At 46.9% G+C, this 23894-nt stretch overlaps 1 protein-coding gene and 1 pseudogene across 1 annotated transcript; one reads left to right on the top strand and one right to left on the bottom strand.

Moving 5' to 3' along the window:
• Positions 1-3011: 3011 nt before the first annotated feature.
• On the bottom strand, positions 3012-3479 carry LOC142425456 (small ribosomal subunit protein uS13-like; annotated as a pseudogene).
• Positions 3480-6179: 2700 nt separating this feature from the next.
• Positions 6180-22170, top strand: PPP1R36 (protein phosphatase 1 regulatory subunit 36). The gene is made up of 10 exons (XM_075532196.1): positions 6180-6196; positions 6766-6849; positions 7667-7764; positions 7862-7928; positions 10971-11069; positions 14518-14652; positions 19520-19562; positions 20081-20259; positions 20357-20548; positions 21448-22170. The coding sequence occupies exons 1-10, from the start codon at positions 6180-6182 to the stop codon at positions 21626-21628; spliced, it is 1095 nt and encodes a 364-aa protein (XP_075388311.1). The 3' UTR covers positions 21629-22170.
• Positions 22171-23894: the final 1724 nt, after the last annotated feature.

Raw genomic sequence — 23894 nt, 5'->3', positions numbered from 1 at the left:
AATAAAACAAAACAAAAGAAGTCTCCCTGTCCCCTCACACCCCCACAAAAAAAGAAATTATACCCTTTATATAGCTAACTGAATACAACCAAGCATATGTTAATAGCCTCAAGAGAAAACTCTTAATTTTCTAGCTTCTTTCTGGTAGGATATTCTGAAGTTAGGCCAATCTTCCAGAAAACTGGGAAGTAAGGGTGTGATCAGTACCAAATCTGGCCCAAACCCAGTCTGCAATGTACAGTGGCCCCCTCTGTTGGACCATGTTGCTTTTGCACGCCATTGAGTTGGCTCCAACTCACAGCCACCTTGTAAGACTGAGTAGAGCTACCTGATGGGGTTTCCTAGGCTGTACTCTTTACAGAAGCAGAGGGCCAGTTTCTCTCCTGCGGAGTCACTGGGTCCCTTTGAACTGCCAAGCTTTTGGTTAGCACCCGAGCGTTTAACCATTGCACCGCCAGGACTCCTTTCCTACGAAACCTTAAACCTCTCAACCATAAAGACTGTTTTACTCATCTTCATGCCCTGAAACATCACAAAGTAGGCTTTAATGCCTCTATATGCACAATTTCTTAATGAAAGACCAGTGGGAGCCACACAGAGACCAGTCCCTTCTAATAGCAAGAGCAACAGACATCTGTTTCTTACAGCATAATTAGAACAGGGATGGATAGAATGGTATACACCATCATCAGCCCGTGTTCTCTGAAGTTCAGCTCCAGTCCATAGGGTGATGCTAGAGGGATCCAATCACACCCCAGTTCATATCTTAGGGGAACACTTAATTCCGCTCTCCCTGGAATAAGTACTAATCGAACAACCATGTGTACATGCTTTATAGCATGTACAGGGAGCAGTAAGGAAAGGGGTAGTGGAAGGGGACAATAAAGGGCAAACGGGGTAATAGACATAGAAGCCCCCTGTAAACAGTGGACATTACTTATTGCTCCTGAGCAGGTTAGTCTCGGTTTAATGCTAGCGAACAGCTCTTCTTTATTCCAGTATAGTTCTGAGTTTCCTCCGAGAGCAGTCTTTCCCCCTAAGGTACATGTGTTATGTTCATTAGCAGCTAGGGTGATAGGGATGCGTAATTATAATATAGCACACCTATGCATTTAGTGTGGACATTCTTCAAACATCAACCAGTGAAAAGTAAGCAGAACAAGCCCAGAAGCCGGGGACCAATTAGAAGGCTAATTGGATGAGGGTTTTAGATAGTTATAGAGATAAAAATCAGAGAACCAAATCAGTGCTGCTAGGGAAAGAGAGAAGGGTACAAGGCTTACAAAAGATATTTAAGAGATGAAATGGACAGATGCTTGGGTAGGATTGACACCTTGTGGTCCTGGATGTGAAGGGAGAGGAAGGAGGAGGTGTCTGGGTTTGACCCTTAGGTATCGGGCTTGTGTGATGAGCTGACTGGGGTTACTTAGGCTTCAGGGTACCGAATAAAAAGGCAGCGCCAGGGCAGTGCTTGCTATGACTCGTTCACATGGATACGGCTCTTAGGCTGTGGAACAAATGGGCTGAAACCCAAGAAAAGAGTTAGCTAAAGAGGTGTCATTTTTAATTACATTATAAACATGATGTCTTTACACATAAACAATGGTTTGATAGTATGTTCGACTCAAAACCAAACAGTTGTGCTCCTTAGAATATTTGTTTCGGTATTTCTGAGGAACCCGTCGTTTCCGCGCGGTCACTGCAGGTTCCATCCTCTCAGATGCCACTGAAGATTCAGTGACGCAGCTCCAGAGACATCATCTTGGTGTTTCAGATGATGGAGAGAGAGAGCGAGAGAGAGCGAGCTCTGGGTTTAGTTAACAAGTTACTCACGGGGTAAAAATCTATGTTAGGATACAAGAGACTATTGGAATATGTTTTTAAGGATCGACATTTTCTCTTTTTCATAGCCTGTCCTTTAAAAAAAATCCTTTTATTGGGGGCTTTTACAGCTCTTATCACATTTGTACATATGTTGCCATCATCATTTTTTTTTTAAACAATCATTTTATTGGGGGCTCATACTGCTCTTATCACAATACCTCCATCCATCCATTGTGTCCGGCACATTTGTACACTTGTTGCCATCTTTTCCAAAACAGTTTCTTTCTATGTGAGCCCTTGGTATCAGTTCATTTCCCCCTCGCTCCCGCCCTCCCTCCTTCATGAACCCTTGATAATTTATAATTTTTTTCATGTCTTATACCAACCGCTGTCTCCCTTCACCCACTTTTCTATTGTTTGTTCCCCTGGGAGGGGGTTATATGGAGATCATTGCGATTGATTCTCCTCAGTCTTTCTATGATGAAAAATAGACCATACTTCTTTCCCTTGTTGAGTTTACGTGTAAATGAAGCTAATTTGGGCAGTGTTTTTCAAACGGATTTCGCAGTGGTTAGGTGACACTGAGTGGATTCCGACTCATAGCAACCCTGGGGAAGAAACAGGGCAACTGCCCGTTCCTGCATCATGCTCTCCACCAGTGCTAGGCTGGAGCTCATTTTTGCAGCCACTGTGTCAAGCCATCCTTCTCAAATCTTCCTGTTTGCGGACCCTCTTGATGTCCTTCTCCAGGCACCTTTGCCTCCTGATAAAATGTTAAAAGTACAGGTAATGAACTCTCACCGTGTTTACATCTACGGAGCCTTGTGGCTCCTCCTTCCCAGACAGACCAGTTTGTTCTTTGGGCGGTGCACGACACAGCCAATATTCTTTGCCTGCATCATAATGTAAAGGTATCAACTTTTCTTTGGTTTTTCATACTCATGATTCTGCTTTCACATGCATAGGAGGCTATTGAAAGTAACATGGCACTACATCCATTTGCAGGGTCCCCACCAGGCAGAGAACAGTGTAAAGTCAACTATGGCAGATGTGTAGTTAGGTTAAAACGTAATACCTTATCATTTTATCTTTGACCTGTTCTAAAGTTGTTGCAGTTTTGAATATTTTCTGCTTTCTTTTTTTTGTGTGTGTGTGTATAAACTATTAACAGACAATGTTGATAGTCCTTATTTCTTCTTGGACACACCAACAGTTCGGCCACAGCGGCCAGTGGTCTTGGTGTGCTGGCTGGCCTCGAACTCGAAGGCCCCAGAAGTGGCACAGCCCTCTGTGGGCACGGATCTTTTTCAGCCTCTCCAGGTCTTTGCGGAGCTTGTTGTCCAGACCGTTGGCCAGGACCTGGCTGTATTTACCGTCCTTCACGTCTTTCTGTCGGTTCAGGAACCAGTCTGGAATCTTGTACTGCCGTGGGTTCTGCATGATGGTGATCACTCGCTCCACCTCATCTTCCGTGAGCTCTCCTGCTCTCTTGGTGAGGTCCATGTCTGCTTTCCTCAACACCACATGGGCGTATCTTCGCCCCACACCCTTAATGGCCGTGATGGCAAAGGCTATTTTCCGCCGCCCATCGATGTTGGTGTTGAGGACTTGCAAGACGTGCTGGAACTTCTCGGGGATCACGAGAGACATGGCGGCGGCGGCGGCATGTAGGCCTCCGGTCTCTGCTTTCTTTTTGATTGAGGTTTTGTTTTGTCTAGTCGTTGTAGTTAGTTTTTTGTTTGATTGCTTTCTTTTTGTGTTTTGTATGATTTTTCATAAATGAAATCCAGGATAGAGGGTAATTGGAGTGGCAGAGAAAGGAAGTGGATTGATAATTGCTTAGGACAGCGGTTCTCAACCTGTGGGTCGCGACCCATTTGGGGGTGTGTCAAACAACCTTTTCATAGGGGTTGCCTGATTTATAACAGCAGCAAAATTACAGTTATGAAGTAGTAATGAAAACAACTATAGTGAACTATATTAAAGGGTGGTGGCATCAGGACGGTTGAGAACCACAGGCCTAGGGGCATGGCAGGGGAGGTTGGGGGACATGGGGAGCTAACATCGATAGGTGCGCGAAGAAAATGTTCGGAAATTGATTGTGGTGATGCTTGTACAACTCTTCTCAGTATGATTGGAAGATTACACTGTATGCTATGTGAAGTGTACATCGATAAAACTATGATACAAAACGAGAAAGAAAATAGCATGGCTTGGGTCAGGTATATCATAGTCCCCAGAGTGGTGACATTTTTGCTCTTAAGCACCTTAAAAGTGCCTGTACAGCAGATTTGCCCAAGATCTTTATCAGTAAGTGCTTCAATGTCTCTTTACTCTCAACGAGCAAGATTTGCCATCTGCGTATCCCAGGTGGTTAATGAGTCTTCCTCCAGTCCTGATGCAGTGTTCTAGGTACAGCCCAGCTTCTCCTCAGATTATCTGCGCAGCATCGAGTCGGTTCCAACTCATAGCGACCCCGTGTGCAACAGAGCGAAACCCTGCCCAGCCTGTGCCATCCTCACAAGTGTTGTTATGTCTGAGGCCATTGTTGCAGCCACTTGGCATAATGAGTGAGTTCTTCTAGTGCTTCCTCAGCTTGTTGGAATATTCCATCAGCAGTTGGCATCCCATCAATTCCTGGAACTGCTTTAGCTTTCGCTAATGGCCCTCAGTGCATCTTGGACTTCTTCCTTCAGTGTCATTGGTTCTTGATTGTATGCTACCTTTTGAACAAAAGGTTGAATGCCAACCAGTTGTTTTCGGTCCAGTGACTGTGAATTCCTTCCATCTTCTTTTGATACTTCCTGCATCATTTACTGTACTGCTCACAGAATCCTTCACTACTGCAACTCAAGGCTTGAAGTTTTGTAACCCTGGAAATGCTATATTGCATTGCTACTAGTCAGAATCCGCTGGATGGCAGTGAGTTTGGCTTGATTTTGGAATAGAGGAAGGAGCCCTGGTGGTAATGGGTTGGGTGTTGGGTTGCTAACCACAAGATTGGCAATTAAAACTCACCAGCTGCTCCGTGGGAGAAAGATGAGTCTGTCTGCACCTGAAAAGATTGACAGTCTTGGAAACCCTAAAGAGAAGTCCTTCTGTATGACCCTATATAAAATCACTGTCCTGAATCAGAATTGACTTGATGGCAGTGGGTTTGGGTAGACAGGAAAGCAGTTGGCTTTTGTATATCTTGCTACCTCGTTTTAATCGCTTGTTCCTTCCAGGAGCTTTTCTTGGTGAAGGCTTTGGAATTTCATGCATTGTTGTTCCTCCTCCCACCTCTGTGCTGCCAGACTGGGAATGCAGGGAAGTGAGTGTGCTAAACATAATGCTGACAGATGAGTCTGGGGAGAGAGGTGGGACCAAAGGAAAGGGAAAGGCAAGCAATTCCTCAGAAAATAGAGACTAGAATAGAAGCTGAGAAGTCCACCAGTGGCTGACTTGGTGCCAGAGGTCTCAAAAAAAGGAAAAGTGGAAAAGCAACCCCCCAACCACCGAAAGAAAAAAAGAATTACCTCGAGGTGATATTTTGTACATGCGTCTAGGAGTTAACTTATTCTACAACCTGCAGATTGCTAGGTTTCACCAAAATCTCCAGGTCAAAGAAGCTGCCAAATTGAAGAATTTTGTTACTTCTGTTGGGAGGCATTTCTTTCAGATGATTTCTTTGTGGGATAACAGAAATCCCAGAGATCTGTCAGGGAATTCGTGTCAATCTGTTGTGCTGGAAACAAGTTATGGAGCATCTGGATGATTGATAGCTGTCCCTAGAGAGACCCTTTCAGTGGGCTGAGTGCGTGTCTTATACTCAGTACTCAGTGCTGGATTACCCAGTAAGCAAGGTAAGCGTGGGCTTACTTGTGCTTAAGTGGACTGGGCTTATTGGGTAGTAAGTAGGCATGAGTAAGCCTATGCTTATCTTGCTTATTGGGTAATCCACCCTGCTATTACAACATCTATACTCGGCTTAGCAGAGTGACAGAGAACTTTGGGCAGAGCTGAAGTGTCTAGGTTATATTCTCAACATGCATTGTTTCAGACAGGAAAAGAAAAATGCCTCCCCCCCCTGCCCTGCCCATCCCAACGGATTAGGAAACCAGTGCATCTGGCAGGAGCCACTCTTCTCCCAGAAAAGACTCTCCATGGGGAGGACCACCCCCCTGCTGGGTTTTCAAAGGCTTTCCTCAGTTTCCCGGGTAGCATTTGCTGAGATCCGGGGAGTGTGTGTGTTGGTTCTGAGCAGACACTGTCTTACTTTCAGAGTCAGAGAAAAGCCCGACACGCTGCTGCAGGGTGTCCGCATGGATGTGCTGCTTCCTGTGTTTCCTTAGCTGCCTGGTAATGTTTGCATGATGATGGAGCGTTTACGGTGCCCGGGGTTAAGGAAAGGGCCTTGCCACCATCACGTCTTTAGGAAAGCCCACAGCAGTGAAAACCGAGATGGCTGCACACGAGGCAGGGTTGCCTGGTGGTTAACCCCAGGGCTCTGCTGCAGGGGACTCTGGACACTATTCTGCCTTTGCCACACGTTCAGTGATCCTGGTCAAGTTCTTCGTTCTCTTCCTAAGCTTTAATCGTTGGGGGAAAATATCAATATTTCCCTCCCAGAGGTCATGTGGAGATTCAATGTGATCATGCTGAACACGCTTGGCGCTCACTCAGCACTCAATAAAGCAAAAGTTCCTTCCAAACAGATCTTGAGTTTTGTGTTTTTTTCCAAAGTCACTGCCACTGTTCCCGGTGGAGACGTTTTGCGTGCAGTTTCCTGGAGTCCTTTCTAGGCTGCCCGTGTGTTTGTACATGAACCCTGCGGGGCTTCCAGTGTTCTTCAGGCTGCCCACTAGAACTTGCTCAGCCCTGGGCTGACCCCGCTGAGAGGAACTAACCATTTCCGCCCCAGCAAAGATTAAGTTTGTAATCCTCTCATTTGAATCTCAGTTTCACACCAGTGGAAATCAAGGAGAAAAGCAAGAAGGGCAAATCGGTGCACTTTGCAGAAAGCGACGGCACGGCGGCAGACAGGTAAGGTGACGGCTCAGCGGCGCTGGCTCCCTGCGCGCTGGACCCACCGGCCTGCAAACGCCCCGCCCTCCCGGGTCCACTCAGGAAAGACCCTGTGCCACTGCAGACCGACAGAGTGACCAACATTCCAGTAATTGGGTCCCTAGGCTAATTTGAAAATCAGCAGCTTTGCAACTTTTTCCCCCTTTTAAATCTGAAAAGGGTAGCGCTGCACCCCAAACGGATGATTTAAATGACCCGTTTTAGATGCAATTGGCACAGACGCTTTCCATCAGGCAGTGCGCGTCCCTCCCACCCCTAACATACTAACGATAGTCAATAAAATATAGTCCAAAGTGATTTTCCGTGAAGCCCACGCTTGACACAGCCATCCCTGCTCTTGTTGGGTGCCATCCTTGTGACCCCATGTGACCGAGAATGTCTGCCCCGTTGGGCTGCATTCTTTATGGGAAGGAGCCCTAGAGGCAGAGTGGTTAGACACAGCGGCTAACTGTAAGTCAGCAGTTCGGAACCACCAGCGCTCCTCAGAAGACAGACGGGGCTCTCCACTCCGGTAAGGAACCCACAGGGGCAGGTCTACCCTGGCTTTCAGGGTGGCTACGAGTCCGCATGGACCCGAGGGCAGTGAGTTTGGATTTGAACTCCTTATGGGAGCTGGTCACCAGAGCTTTCTCCCTCGGAGCCATTCCGTAGGTTCAAACTTCCAACCTTTCAGCTAGCAGCTGAGCCTTTCATTCTTGCTTCCTGCCCGTTAGGATAGATCGCATGCAACTCTGTCTCTCCAAACACTGCTGGAGACTGTTCTCCTCCAAAACAGGTTGGCAGAGAAAAGGTTTGCTGCAAGAGACGAGAAGTTAGCCAAAGCCTTAGAGAAGCGGGGTCAGCAGGGCTACGTGACGCTGGATGATGTTAAATGTGAGTCACCTGGCTGCACATCCTCAGTGTTGGCTGGGGTGACCCTCGAAGGCAGATCTCTGTCCCCCTTCCAACGATCCGTCTTCTCTCCTTTCAGATGTTGCTCTGCTTCTGCTACAAGAGACCGAGCTGCGGCGGCTCTGTTCTTTCACCACGTTCATGAAGTACGTGTTGCTTAGGAGACCGTGTTAGACTGCTGGTCCTGTAGCCTGAGCCATTTCCATCGGATGGGTGACGGCAAACCTGACCTTTGGAGAAAGGACACAAGGCTGGCTCTCAAAAACTGAGCACAACGAATCGGGGAGAAGCAGCCCAAGTTAGGGAGCTCCCCCACACCAGCCCCCCAAACGCCCAGGGCCAGGCATGTGAAGACCATGTTATCAGAGCGCCTTAGGGACTCCGCTGTGCTTGAGAACAGTTTAGGGGCACTTCCATTTCCTGGAGGCAAGGTTTCTTGAGCTGTGTTTGGCAACCTCAGGAAGTACTTGGGGGTGAGTGTGGGAAAGTTACTTGACTTTCCTAGGCCTCAGTTTCCTCAGCTACAACACTGGGGAAGCAGTCCTATCTTCTGCTTAGGGCTGTGCATGGACAGAGCCTCACTTGACCTGCAGCACTTAGTGAATGCTCAGTGAGAATGGGGTTCCCGAAGCTCTTGGCTCCCACTGAGTCCCCTCAGCTTGAGTTGAGCCCGACTCCTAGTGACCCTATAGGACAGAGTAACACTGCCCCTGTGGGTTTCCGAGTCTGTAACTATGAGCAGAGAAAGCCTTGTCTTTCTCCCAAGGAGCTGCAGGTGGTTTTGAACTGTTGACCTTGTGGTTAGCAGTCCAATGTTTAATCACTGCACCCCCAGGGCTATAATACTTATGTAAACAATGAGATCTAAAATACCATGTTCTGTTGTTTAAAATCGTGAGAGAAATCCCTAAGCAGCAGCATAGAAAAAGGCCCGTGATATGTAGATCAGCGACAAAGCAAATCGTGAAGAACTGTGTCTACAGCCTGGTCCTGTCTGTGACCCACAGATGTCTCTAAGTTGTGTGTGCATGCATCGGGCCATGCAGGTGTGTGGGCGACATGCTTTTAAAGGAAGGATGTATGCCAAATGCTCCCTTGTCAATTAAAAAAATTATTATAAGTATTGATAGAACCAATATGTTAGGCAATGGTCTATCATTATTTTCTTAATCCTTAAGATTTGTACATTTGAACAGTGTTCCCAGCTGATGCAAATGGCTAATGGTTGGTTGCTCATCCAAAGGTTGGAGGGGCCTGATAATCTGCTTCTGACAAGAACCAGCTATTGAGAATGCCGTGGATCACAATTCTACTCTGGCACACGTGGGGTCCCCGGGCGTTAGGACTGACTCAGTGGCCACTGGTGTTTCTGTGACATGTCTAACTCATGGTCATGTATATAGCCTTTGCTCTTGGCCTCACTGTTCGTCTGTAATCTATAAACGACTGGATTTTTGTTCTATTGGCTATCCTCATATTAATATCTTGAAATACTAATAATGCCTTGAGACCAACAGCATTAAGCAGAGTAACTGCAACATTTCAGAGCAAACAATGTTTATAACCGTCGGTGATCTGTATGTAAGCACCCAGAATAAATCCCGGCTTGGTTGAGGAATGAGCCTTGGATGACACATCACCGAGACGACCCAGAAGAGCTGGCCATGTGTAAACTACCAGACTAAAAGCCAAATGATTGCTGTCAAGTTGATTCTGACGGATAGCCACCGGACACGACAGTAGAACTGCCGAGGGTTTTCTGGGGCTGGAAATCTTTACAGAAGCAGAACTGGTCTGCTTTCTTCCACAGAGCACCTGGTGGGCTCAAATCACTAGCCTGTTGGTTTGCAGCCCAACACGTCAACCATTGCACTTCCAGGGTGGTTACCTTTTTATATATCCAACTCTTAACTCTTACTGCCTGGGAGTAGGATGAGGGCAAAAGATGAGAGAGAACTTGATATGTCACTGCACACTTTTAAAATCGTGGACATATATTACCTTTGTTTACTAAAAGTGTTGTTAAAATGGAAACTAATTGTGTTAGGCCGGGTTGACAAGAGAAACAAATCCACGACATTCATAAATGTGTAAGAACGAGCTTTACATCAAAGAGCAATTGCATATTAATAGACCATCCTAGCCAAGTCCATACGTCCAAGATTAGCCCATAAATCTATTACTAGTCCATAACACCCTCTTCAGACTCACACACACACGTAGCAATGCAAAATTCAGGAAGATCACAGGCTGGTGGGTGGAAAGTCTTGTGGAACCAGTGGTGGTGAAAACATCTCAGTGCTGGTGTGGCTCTCCATGTGGCTCCCCCAGCTCTTTTGAGTATGGCTTTTCAACAGGAAAGTGAAGCAGAGAGAGGGACCTCCTTTCGGATCTCCGCAAGTCTCCATGTGGCTTGTCAGTAGGAGGAGAGAGGAAGTTCCCAGAATCCTCATGAGAAGGCCATGCCCACAAGGAGGCATCATCAGGCTGTGACCTGATTGACAGGCTCAGCTCCACCTCTTCACTTATTTATCAAGTTGACATGAAATTATGTAACTACCACACTCATATATGTATAAGAAAGAGCTTTATATCAAGAAGTAGTTATATATTGAGAAAACATTCCTGCCTGGTCCAACTGAAGCCCATAAGTCTGATACTAGTGCTCTTGATATTCACGCAGCCACATGCAATGATGCAGAATACAGGAATATCAGAGGCCGGTGGGTGCAAAGTCTTGTGGATCCAATGGTGGTAGATGCATCTCCAGGGGTCTGGCAGGTCTCAGAGTGTCCCGCCAGCAGGAAGGTGAAGGCAGAGAGGGGGAGCTTCCCAGGACCCTCCTTATAGAAGGCCAGGCCTATGAGGAGGCACCATCAGGCTGTGACTTGATGGACAGGCTAGACTCCACACCTTCACTTTTATATCTTCAAGCGACATGAAATGATGCAAGTACTAAAACTGTTTTAAAAGCTGAAACTGAAAAAATGTAATGCTTGACTTCCCAAAATAGTTTTGTTTACCCAAAGCCGCCAGTATAGTACATGGGACTTTAAATGTGAGTTGTGATAGAAATAATGTGTTTGCACTCATTCTTATGCCCTGGGTCCATATATATTTTTATGAGAAACCTTGTATTTGAAATATGTTGTAGTACTAATTCCTTTTTGTTTTTTATCTCCCCATAGGAATAAGAACCTTGACAATTTCCTCATGGCATTATTATACTATTTATCTCATTTTTTAGAGAAAATCTCACTGGAAAAAAGCCCCAAAAGCTACATGGTGTAAGTAAGATTCTGTAGGTGCTTTATAGTTTTATCACCTTCTAAATGAAAATGAACTTTAAAAAAATTATTTAATCATTTTATTGGGGGCTCATACAACTCAAATCACAATCCATACATCCATCCATTGTGTCAAGCACATTTGTACATTTGTTGCCATGAAAATGAACTTTTTGTCAAGAGTAAATAAGTTATAGATATTTTAAAAACTTGTATACTTAACCATTTTCCATGGGAGGAATTTGCTGGATTTTAAAAGCTCACTGGGCTTCAGATGGGATTTTATAGACCATCACTGCCCAAAAGAATTGTAATGATAACCATATAGGTATCATTCCAATTTTCTAGTAGCCATACTTAAGAAAACCTTGAAGATACAGGTGAATTAATTTTAAATATATATTTTATTTATCCCATTGTCTCCATGTAATCAATTTTCAACCACACCTGCTGTCTTTCAATTCTGAGTATTCTTATAGGACAGTCGAATCACCCTGGGGGGTTTCTGACTGCAAACCTTTGGGGAGCAGAGAGACTCATTTTTCTCTCGTAGGGTAGCCTGTAGTTTCAGACTGCTGACCTTTCAGTTAACCACCCAACTCGTAACCCATTACGCCACCAGGCTTGCTTCTGTCATCCATATTAGGAAGTTATCAGTAAGATATTTTACTTTTTTTATAGCAAGTCTTTGAAATCTGATGTCTATTTTAGCTTAAAGTGCATATCAGTTTGGACTAGCCACATTTCAGGTACTCAGTGGTTGGTGGATTGTACAGCACAAATTTAGATGTTGTCTGTGTGCTTTCTATGCTTACAAAGTGATTTTTTATTGTTTTATATATATATAACACAAAATTTGCAGTTTTAATCATTTTTCAGTGTACAGCTCAGTGGTATTAATTAGGTGCACAGGCTCTATGCGACCTTCAGTATCTGCTTCCAAAGTCTTTCATCAGTGTGGCTAGGAACTCTGTTCCCATTAAGCAATAGCTGCCCTTAATCTCCAGTAACCTCTCATCTACTTTCTACATCTCTGAATTGGCCTCTTCTCAGTAGGTCACCAAAGGGGCCCCAGACAACACGTGTCCTTTTGTGTCCTGCTTACCCCACCGCTGTGCTTATCCATTTCTTGCTAAAAGCGTCACTATCATGGAGGACCAAAGCAAAACATCAGCAACTAAGGATGAAAAAACAATGACCAGATGACCAAAATGGCATGCTAAATCACCCAGAAGAATTTAGCTGCTTGAGGCAGAGGGGGCTCAGAACTACAGACCCTGGGCCAGGAAGACTCTGGGAAGTGAGAGTCAAGAGCCAGACAATGCCTCTCAGGCTCCATGACCTTGCACGAGCCACGGAGCTTTGCAGGTGGCCAAGCTGCCTTCCTCCGTACGTGTGGAACCACCTCAGTGACTCGGTGGTTAGGCAGGCCAGGTAGTCATGAATGTGTTGTTGCACTCTGTGCTCAACAATGGACCACGCTGATGCACCGTCCAGCAGTTTGAAAACATTCCATGGCTGGAGACAGGGATCTAGGCAGCAATTTTGTAAAGAACCAAAAATACATGAATAAGCAGCCCACACACTGCGGCTGTGGTGACGCCATGACAACATGCGGCAGCAGTGGTATTTGAGGGCTGCTTCTCACAGCTCTGCGGCCAGGGAGCAGACGTGGCTCTACGGCAGCAAGCAAGGGAGGGGATGCTTAGGGCTTGGGAACTCTCACCATCCCCAGGTAGGAATGTTCGAGACCTGGGTGGGACTTGGAGCTTTTGTAGAGTGCTCTCTCTCTCAGAGGGGTATTGCGAATTGTTGCCATTCTTAATTGATTGAAAGACAGATAACAGAGAAGGAAGACTCTTAAAACTGGGCACGATTACAGGATGGCAAAACCCAAACCAGTCCAAACCTTAAAATGAAAGATTGATTCTACAATAGTACAATTCCAAACACAGGGGAAAAAACTTGCCAATTTTGTGTGACCCGCATTCCGATGATTCGTCTGTTACTTGTTTTCTGGCGAACTTAACTATGATGAAGTATCTGCACAAAATTCTGCCCTAAGGAAGAAAAGGCTTGGTCTCAGTGAAACTGGCCTGCTGCGCAGATTCAAGTGAGGATACTTACCGTCTTCACCTGGTGCTGGGCACGCAGCAAGTGCCCCTGGGACGGAGGCATGGAGCTTATGGCAGGAGAAGAGAAAGCGAGGTAGAAGCGTGCCCAAGACCCATAAGGTATTTTACATTCTTAAAGGCTCTTAACTCCAGAAGAAGAAATCTTATGCCTATTTGCCAGGTAAGGAAACGAAGGCACAGAGAGGTTAGTTGTTGGGCTAGAGATTAGTAAATAGTCAATACCAGGGCTGAGATTAGAGCCCCCCAGCCCCCTAGCATTGAGTTGATTCTGACTCACGGAAACTCCTTAGGGCAGAACAGAACGCCCAAGGGTTTCCAAGACTGTAAATCTTTACAGGAGCAGACAGCCTCATCTTTCTCCTGTGGAGCAGCTGGTGAATTCAAACTTCTGGACTTGTGGTTAGCAACTCAATGCGTAATCCGTCTGTCACCAGAGCTCCAGGCTCAACAGAGTACCCCAATTCAGGAGTAATGTTGGGAATCCAGGGGAAACTGTAGTGTAACTGTCTGTGTCATTGTTTTACCAAAATACAGACAAACAAGCTGCTAAATGCCCCCGGCAATTGCTGTAGGTCATTTACAGTTGACTTACTCAATGTAAATTAGCGATACCTGTGCATCAGGAAACTTGCATTGGTGATGCAGTGGGTTACACGTTGGGCTGCTAACAACAAGGTCAGTGGTTCAATGTCTGGGGGAGAAAGAGGCTTTCTGTTCTGAAGACCTTATGGTCTCATAAATCCTACCTAGGGCCACGGTGAGTCAGAATTCACTTGATGGCAGCGGGCCTAGTTTTTGCTTTTCGGTACATAAAATTAAGGTAAGGATGCTGCTGCTGCGGGGTACCATCAAGTTGATTCCATCCCTGTGCAAAACAACGAAACACTCCCGGTTCTGTGTCGCCCTCACAATTGTTCCAGTGCCTCATCCCATTGGTGGAACACGGTGTCAGTCCATCTCATCGAGGGCCCGCCTCTTACTCGCTGCCCCTCTGCCTTACCAAGCATGATGACCTACTCAGGGACTAGTCTCCCTTGACAACATGTCCAAAGTGTGTAAAATTAAGGATACAAAGCATAAAATATAGATGATCTATAAAGAAAAAGTGAAACTGGACCACAAACTTGAGATATGAAGTACAATAATAACCATCAGGGGATCTGAGGGCCTTCCTACATCATAGCACAAATTAAATAAGGAGTGAGATCCGCTGACTCCTTTGCATTTGAAAAATATAGCTTATGATCGTAGCTTTTCACTAATTGATATGGGCATTTTCCAAAATTAATCCAAATTGTCGTTCTTCTTTTCAGGGCTCTTGTAGAGAAAAAAGAGATGGAATTGGTTTTGAGTAAGTTAGACGCAGCACAGAAATACTTGGCACAGAAGTATTGCATCCTCGTGCTCGGCCTGGGGATGCCTGACAAGCATCACATGTGCTGTGGAAAGTGAGTGCGCGCGGCATTCTTTCCTGCCTCGTCGCTTGGCCCAACGCCCACGTTCTTCTGCTTTCTGGGGGTCGTGACAGTCAAATGCCAAAGTCTTTGATCATTTCGAAATCTGTCACAACACATCGTATGACCTATGAATCGGTATGCTTGTTTTCTTACTAATATCCAGCTTTCCAATCATGTTTTTTCTTGCCGTTGTTAGGCGCCATCGAGTCAGCAGCCTTAGATACAGAATTAAACAGTGTCCGGTCGTGCACCATGCTCACGGTCACTGCTTGATGTATTCAAGCCCATTGTTGCCAAGCTTGATGGCCTGTTCCAGGCACCGGTTCTTCCTGATAACACGTCCAAAGGATGTGAGACAGTCTTACCGTCCTCGCTTTTTTGTTTTTAAATCATTGTATTGGGGGCTCTTACAGCTCTGATCAGTCCAGACATCCATCCATCGTGTCAAGCACATTTGTACTTATGTGGCCATCATTATTTTCAAAACATTTTCTTTCTACTTGAGCCCTTGGGATCAGCTCATTTCCCCCTTTCCTCCCTCATGATCCCTTGATAATTTATAAAATTTTTTTCATATCGTATACCGATTGCTGTCTCCCTTCACCGTTTTTCTGTTGTCCGTCCCCCTGGGAGGGGGTTATATTTCGATCCTTGTGATTGATTCCTCCCACCTTCCCCTTCCCCTCCTGGTATCACTACTCTCGTTATTGGTCCTGAGGGGTTAATCTGTTCTGGATTCCCTGTATTTCCAGCTCTTATCTGTACCAGTGTACAATCTCTGACCTAGCTTGATTTGTAAGGTAGAATTGTAAGGTAAGAGAGAAAAAGCATTAAAGAACTAGGGGAAAGTTATATGTTTTATTGGTGCTATACTGTACCCTCACTCACTCATCTCTTCCTTGTGACCCTTCTGCAAGAGGATGTCCGATTGTCTACAGATGGGCTTTGGGTCTGCACTCCACCTTCCCCCTCCTTCACATTTATTTGATTTTTTGTTCTGGGTCTTTGATGCCTGATACCTGATCCCATTGACACCTCATATTCACACAGGCTGGTGTGCTTCTTCCATGTGGGTTTTATTGCTTCTCAACTAAATAGTCACTCTTTAATCTTCAAGCCTTTAAGACCCCAGACACTTTATCTTTTGATAGCCAAGCACCATCAGTTTTCTTCACCACATCTCTTATGTACCCATTTTGTCTTCATTGATTGGCCGTGGACACTTTAAAAAAATTATTATTAAGTACTTTTATTGGGTTCTTACATTTCTTTTCACAATCCATACATTCCTCCAATGTGTCAAGTACATTTGCACATATGCCGCCATCATCATTTTCAAAGCATTCTCTTCCCACTTGAGCCCCTGATATCAGCTACCAATTTCTTCCCCCTCCCTGCCCCGCCCACCCTCCCTCACAAAACCTTGATAAACTATAGATTATTTTTTCCATATCTTACATCATCCTCTATCACCCCCTCACCCACTTTTCTGTTATTCGTCCCCTTGGGAGGGGCTTTTTAAGGTGACCAAATTTTAACATTGGTAAAGCAGGACCCCATTGATAAAACTCATATCCTGGCGAAATAGCCACATGGCAGCCGAAAACCATATACCCTGGCTTGTCGTGCATTCTTTCCAAAACTCGGGACTTTTCAAAAACGCCATGGGATGCGGGACAAATTGTTAAAAATCGGGACTGTCCTGCCAAAAGCGGGATGTCTGGTCACCTTAGAAAGCTTTGCATGCCTTTTAGAAATAACTAAGATTGCAATGTACCTTCCTCCTCTTGATGAGGGCCTAAGGTAGCAGGAAGGAATGGGAAAGCATCAGAACAAGCCACCAAAAAAGGCCTGGATTTGCCACGAGATCGACTTTTCCGCCTCCTTTGGACTCTGCTTGTAAATGAGTCCATCGATTCAAGCCTATTCTGATACCAGCTCTAAATGCAGTGCTGTTTCTCTGACCTAACCAGCAGAGCAAGGTCAGCTCTCACCAGGTAACGAGCGCCATCCTTCAGACTGCCAACTCCGCCCAAGACTTCAGACACTAGGTATAAGCTGAGAGAGTCTCACCCAACCTTACTCCTGACCTGCTGCCTACCCATTCATGGCTCCCTCGATGCCCTCAGAATGCCAGCTGTAAGCTCCAGAGGTTCCCCAGGCCCCCTCTGACCTCTGACCTGCTGGCTTCCACTGCTCCCTCAGGCTTGACGTTCACTAGAATGACACAAGGCCCGCGAGAGCACTAGCCTTCCCATGATCACGTCAGGACTGCCAGAGGGCTACCAATCAGGAGCAGCATAAAGAGGAGAGCCACAGGGCAAGAGCTGGGAGATTCCCGGCTCAGGACCTCCGTGTCCCACGGGCCGGGCCCTCCTCCCCAGGCTTTGATGCCTGTCCTCAATTGGGAACCTCATGGGACCCAGTGTCCTGATCTTTTCTGGGGCATGATCCTTGTACTCATTGCCCGGGTGGTTAAATAGCACCCAGGTGGCCTTGTGGCGTCAGTGTTGGGCAGCTAACAGAAATGTCACCAGCTCTCACGCCCCAGCTGCCCAATGAGAGGAAGATAAGGCTTCTGCCAAGCTTTACAGTTCTAGAAAACCTGTGGATCTGTTCTACTCTGCCCTATAGGGTCTCTGTGAGTTGGAATTGCCTGGACAGCTGTGGGCCTTGTGATTAAACTCTCAGCCTCTAGACCAGCTCCCCTGAGGCTTGGCTGAAATCACACGGTGGATCTTTCTGGCTTAGCTAACCCTTATCCAAGGTCACTTCATTAACGTAAACTCTCAGGTGTGGTCCGGAGTCCTCAGGATAGCAGACTCTAGTCACTTGGGGGTGTGAGGGAGGAGAGAGGAGGAACCCAAGGTTTGAGAGGCTATCTCTCAGAAATCAAAGACAAAGATGAAATCCTTGGCTAGAGAGGATGGTGTGAGACTCCCTCTCAAGTACTTTGGACCTATCAGGAAAAGAACATAGTGCTTGGTAAACTAGAAGGCAGTGAAAAAGAGGAAGACCTTCTACACGATGCACGGACACAGAGGCTGTAACAGTGGGCTCAAGCGTAAGAGCAATTGGGAGGATGGCCCAGGACCGGACAGTGTTTAGGTCGCTATGAGTCAGCATCGACTTGACAGCACGTAACCAGAACAACAAAGTTATAGTGCAAACAAAGCTAACTACAGCCCTCATTGGTAGGATGTAGAACGTCTAAACCTTTGCCGACCGGCATGGCTGTCCATCGCCACATGTGGTCCCACTGAGGCGGGCCAGTGTGGAGACCCAGACCGTGGTGTCCCTGTGAGAAGACGAGGTCCGTCCCGAAGGGTGTGGTCATCTTCTCCAGACGATGAGCCTTCGGATGTTTTTGAAGAGGTATGGTTCTGGGACTTCAAAGAAGACCAGCAAAAGCAGAACCAAAACCTGGAACGCCTGGCTTTTGTCCCCATGATGACTGCAGGTGCCCGCCCCCTCAAGCCACACCTGGTTGATGCCTCTTTTCTCAGTTTTATAGTGGGGCGCATGTAGATACGTAGCAAATGAGTTGATAGCCCAACAGCCTTCACCTATATAGTTGACATTATATTCATCAGATCCTCACTCTTAACCTGATATCAGCACACACCCTTAACAGAAGTTCAGCGTCTCCTCAGCACCGGCTCTTTCTCGCATCCCTCCTCCCGCACAACGCCCGGTAGCAACTCGTCCTCTTGGATCTGTGCATTTGCCTGTTCTAGGCATTCCTCACACACGCGCTCACGCAGCATGACTGACTAGCGTCATCCATGGCCCTCGCCAAGGTTCGTCTTGAAGCATGCTCTGTGCTTGGTTCCTCTTGGCTCGGCTGCGTAAACCATTCATCTGTTGAGGTGCCATTTCAGCGCTTTCTCCTTTGGGGCTCCAGTGAAGCTCGCTACAAGGAGTGTCGCCACACAAGCGTCTCTGTGTTCCTGCTTTCAGCTCTCGTGACTGGAGGCCTACGAGTGGAGCTGCTGGATCACATGGTATCTGCTTCACCTTTTGAGAATCCGCCAAACTCTCCCCACCGGTGGCTGTACTGTTTTACAGTCTCACAACCTCGGAGGAGGGTATGCTCACTCCCTTTAAGGCTGGGCATCTGAATCAGAATGGCGTCTGGTGGGGAGTGGAGGCCAAGGTCACTGAGTGTGCCAAGCGGTGTCTTTAACATGGAAGTGGTGTTGCAAGAACCTCACGCCTTTTAAGAGAGAAGGCTCAAAGCTCCAGCCCTCAGTCCGAAGGACGGGTGTACACTGTTCCCAGATTATTGATCACAAGACCTGGCCCTTTGCCAGTTTTCTTCTGGCATCTCGTAGCCATACATTTGTGTGAGGTTTCTTTTCTCTGTTGGCACGTAACCCGCAGATCATACGATGCAGTAGTTCAGTCACATCAGGAAGAGTGGTACTGTCATCACGATCGTTTCAGAGCCTTGGTGGTGGTGGTGGTGTGCTTCTCATTAGCTCCTCCATCTCTACCTCCTTCCACCTCCCTGTGGGCTTCTTTTCTTCCTGTTAGACTTATCCCCGAGGTTGTTCTTCACACACCGACTTTGTGGTCACCTTTCCACCCTCCCAGGCTCACACCACATTTCCTCTGACTTGTTTATGCGGAGTTTTCGGATTGAGTAGCTAATGATTTGAGTACCTGGGAAAGAGGAAAGCCCTGAGACTCTTGATAGCCTTTATGTCCTTGACATCGTGGTGGGGTGGCGACTGCACAGGGGGCGTGTGGGAGCCACGCTTGTCTAGCTTCTAGCTTGTCTAGCTTCTAGCTTGTCTAGCTCGCCAGAAGACGGAACTTCCCGCCCAGACAGTACTTGTGGTTTGTTCTATCGCAGGGAGAAAATCTCAGACACACAAAAAGACTGGAAATTCTTCGAGGTGAGTCGGCTCTGCCCTGGGGCGTTCCTCTTTGACAGGAGACATCAAATGTGGTAAAGCCATTTGCCAGCCATTTATTTGGGGTGCGCGCCCTTTCTAAAATGGTGTGGAGCAGGTACATGCCAGCCCCGTAGATTTTCGGCCTGATTTTCCTTCTGCGAAGATGAGTTCACGTGGGATACCCTCCGCTACCCACCCCCCCTCCGCCAGCTTCTCGGGCAGCCTGAGAAATCAGCCATGTGGGTTTGGGTCTTCTTAGCAGTGTCCTATGATGGAGTCTCTGGGTGGCGCAAGCAGCCAAGTACATGACCATTGAGGGGAAGGTTGGCCGTTCAGACTCACCCAGAGGAGCCTCGGAAGAAAGGCCTGGCGGTCTGCTTCTGAAAGGTCATGGCCCTGAGACCCATTGGGTTGCCGCTGAGCTGGCACCAGCTGAGGGCACCTGGGGTTCTACGAACAGCGGGGAGTTGTTCCTGGCCTGGCCGTGGCTTGTGATTTTGGCCTCTCTTCCATTCTAGTCCTTTTTCACGTTCTGTACCTACATCGCCTGGATTGTCTTCCGACGGCAACACCTGACGGAGATCGAAGAAGAAATCGGGAGACTCTTTCGCTCCAACATGTTCAACATTCCGCGGCGCAAGCGCGAGGATGAAGAATCGGGCGGCGAGAAGAAGCGCATGACTTTCGTGCAGTTCAGGTGTGGCCCTGGGATGCTTTCCTCAGCTCAAGGGCCTTCCTGGAAGAACAGACCCTAAATATGGCGTAACCTAACGATCACCCCAACCCCCCAACAGGAGAATGATGGCGAAGCGCCCAGCGATTAAAAAAGCCATTAACATGCGCTCTCCCGTCATGTCCACGCTGCTGCCCTCCCCCAGAGAAAAGGCTCAGAGCATCTTCGAGAAGAAGTATTACCACGCAGGCATCAGACCCCCCTGCCTGATCCAAAAGTACATGGAGAACCTGGACTCGGTGGCGATGCCTGTGTGAGTGACTTGAGGAGAACAGAAGAGCACTGAGGGTCACGTCCTAGGCTTACCGGCAGGGCCCAGGTGGTTTGTTTTTTGGGGGGGAGGGGGAAGGGAGAGGGGGCTGGGGCATCCGTTGTCCTGCTCTGTCATAAAGTCAGACAAAGGGGAAAATGCCTGTCTCCCGCCCTGGGCCCTGCACCTCTCCACGGGTCTCTACGTATACCTACTTAGACTAGACAGTTCCTGCCAGAAAGCTCTGCTGGGCTCCAAACTCCCCTAGTTTGGAGGAGGGGAGACAGACTTTCGAAGACTGAAGTTTCCTGTTGGTAAAACTCATCCTTGTTAGGGGTCTTAATAAGGCCCGTATGTAAGACTAGTCGGGGCTCATGGAAACATGCAAAGCCGTGTAGTACACACAGCTTTGGTATGCATACAAGGAGGCTTCAAAGAGTTCATGGGGAAACAATGGTATCGAAAGATTTTAATTTTCTTTTTTCGTTTCAACAGTTTCATTAGCACCTCATCCACATGCCATCTAATTCAGTAATTGAATCATAGCAAGAAGAGTTGTCCACTTACCATCACATTGAATTCTAGAACATTTCTTCTTCCTTGAGCTCATTGCTACTCATGTGCTTCTTTCTAATTGCGGCAGACAGAAGCACAGCAAAACCTTCTCCAGTTCCACAACTTCCACGTGTAGAATTCAGAGCCATTGATGATGCTCTTCGTGTTGTGCAACCAGTCCTGATAACCGTTCCCAAGTTATTCCACCACCACACCACCATCGACGTACACTCAGTGCCCCCTAGTCAGGATGATTCTTTTTCTACAGACTTTTTGAAGGCCCCTGTCTGCACCCCCCTTTTTCTTGAGTCTCGTTGCTTCAGCTGAACCAGCTATTCTTTTCGCAGAGTTGGCATCTTGGGAGAGCCCCGGTATCTGTTCAACCCACATACGCTGCAACCTCTGGAACTGGAAGAGACGGTGAAGCAGTCCGGGAGACTTTCTTCCATGATACAGAAAACCGTCATCAGGGTCCAGAGCACGCCGGACTTAGCCCTGACCACACGGTCCTCTCAAGTAACGCTCTAATCCGGCACATGCCACATCTACTAACTAAGTCACTGTCTTTGAAGTAAACTACTTAGATGCAGTCGTTTATACAAGTCTACTATGTGTTAGCAAGTTTAATTCCTTTTCCAATGATGGTATTAGAAGTATGACCGTGAACCGCTGAATTCCAGAACGCTCTTAAAAAGCGCATCTTCTCTTCCCTAGTGGCCTGAGGTGATCTGCCAAAATGGTTCCCAACTCACTTGGCCCAGAAAACCCCACAAAATTATGCAAATCAAGAAGGTCGAATCTCGGGGTCCAGTTTGAGAATATCCGTGAAACTGCCCAGGCCATCGAGGGTGTGCGTTTCTGGAAAGCCACCAGACACTTGAAAGGTGTCACTGCAGGAGCAGTGTGTGCCCTCCTGAGGCAACCATGGTAGAGTTGGCAGGTGTGCCCAGGTCAACCAGTGGGGTTGGGTCCAGGGTGGGTGGCCCAAAAAGAGGGCTGAATTTTTGCTGCACAGGCTTAAAAATGCAAAAGGTAATGCTGAACAGAAGGGTTTAGGTATGGATTCTCTGGTCATCGGGCACATCCAGGTGAACAAAGCCCCCAGGATGCGCCGCCGGACTTAGAGAGCTCGTGTTCGGATCAATCCATCCGTGAGCTCCCCTGCCGCGTTGAAATGACCCTCACTGTAAAGGAACACACTGTTCTGAAACCAGATGAGGAGGTGGCCCAGAAGGGAAAGATCTGGAAGAAACGGGAAAAGCAAACACATCCTCGGGAATAATTAAGCTTAAAATAATAAAAGTAAAGTAAAAAAAAAAAAGGCTCATCTCATTCGAATAGTTTCTGCTGCTACTTCTTGGCTTTTATGTGACTACTTAGAATAGATCTGACCATTTATCCAGGAGACTAGTAAAGAAGTAGTCCGTTTGTCAGGTTTTGACGTTCGTTTTGGCCTTCTGAGCGAGCATCTTTCATTGAGAACAGAGCTGCTTCATAATCCAAAAGACACAATGTTCCTCATTCTGAATCTACCATTATGGCTAAATTGAAGTCCCCTGGATGGTGCAAGCCAATGGTTAGTCCACTCAGCTGCTCACCCAAAGGTCAGTGTCTGACCTTACCCAGAAGGGCCTCCGGTGAGCTACTTCTGGAAACTCAGACAGCGAACACCGTGGGAGCATAGTTCCACTCTGACGTATGTACGTACACGTTGGGTGGCCATCAGTAAAAGTCAGTGACAACTAGCATTTAAAAAAAATTTATAAATTAATTTCATATCTTACACCATCAACTGTCTCCCTTCACCCACATTTCTGTTGTTCGTCCCCCTGGGGTGGGGTGGGGTTATACTTCAAGCAGTAGCTTCCCCCTTCTCACACCTTCCCCCTACCCTCATGGTACCCATTATTGTTCCTGAGGGGTTATCTGTCCTGGATTCCACGTGGCGTGTGGTGTGTTGAGAGCTCTTATCTGTAGCAGTGTACGTTCTCTGCTCTAGCCAGATTTGTGAGGTGGAACTGGGGTCATGATAGGGGGGGGAGGAAGCATTAAAGAACTAGAGGAATGCTATGTGTTTCATCAGCGCCCAGGCTGACTCATCCCTTCCTTGTGACCCTTCTGCGAGGTGATGTCTGATTGTCTACAGATGGGCTTTGGGTCGCCACTCTGACCCTCATTTTGCATCAAAATGGTTGTTTAACAACTAGCATTTTAAAAATGGTTATCTTATTAGTGACATTATGCTACAAAGTCTATCTGTTTTATTAGAAATCACTCAAATTGCTATGTCTCATTCATTCCTTAGTTATGTGTCAGTCCCCCTGTTAGCAGTTAGCATGATAGGAAAACCTGGACACCTTGCCTGGATGACTCTTGAGAGCCGAGGGATACTGCTCTCCCCCTGTGGGTGAGGTAGGGCAGCTTCTGTCTAACATGCGTTTTGTCTCCTCACTCAGACCCTTATTCAGGTCAACTCCCCTTAAAACCTCATGGTTAAGCAAAACAAAACAAATCAACCTTCTGGCTACAACCATAAAGATTGTTCACATGATGAAAATCACTCTGTCAACCTTTTTTGGACTTTATTTACATTTACGTGGAGAATTTGATCATAATACACTTTGTTGTGACGGACTTTCACTTAGAATGTGTTGACACGTTGAAGAACTGGCCTGGAAGCCATGTCTGACCTCTTCGGGTTGTAGACAGGGAAAGAAGAATCCAACTCCACATCCGCCCACAGAGGATTCTTATGAGGCAGGCGGTCAGACAAGCCTCCACCCTCCTTTTTTTA

Source organism: Tenrec ecaudatus, chromosome 14, assembly GCF_050624435.1.
Source record: "Tenrec ecaudatus isolate mTenEca1 chromosome 14, mTenEca1.hap1, whole genome shotgun sequence".
In the NCBI taxonomy this organism is placed as follows: Eukaryota; Metazoa; Chordata; class Mammalia; order Afrosoricida; family Tenrecidae; genus Tenrec; species Tenrec ecaudatus.
Note: the sequence above shows the minus strand (reverse complement) of the source record. Positions and strands in the feature narration are given on the sequence as shown.

Bases quoted from the DNA above. Each gene is read 5' to 3' on its own strand.
- PPP1R36 (XM_075532196.1), top strand. The intron at 7,929-10,970 runs GTACGTGTTGCT...ATCTCCCCATAG, and splicing joins TCTTTCACCACGTTCATGAA to GAATAAGAACCTTGACAATT. The intron at 20,549-21,447 runs GTGAGTGACTTG...TTCTTTTCGCAG, and splicing joins GACTCGGTGGCGATGCCTGT to AGTTGGCATCTTGGGAGAGC.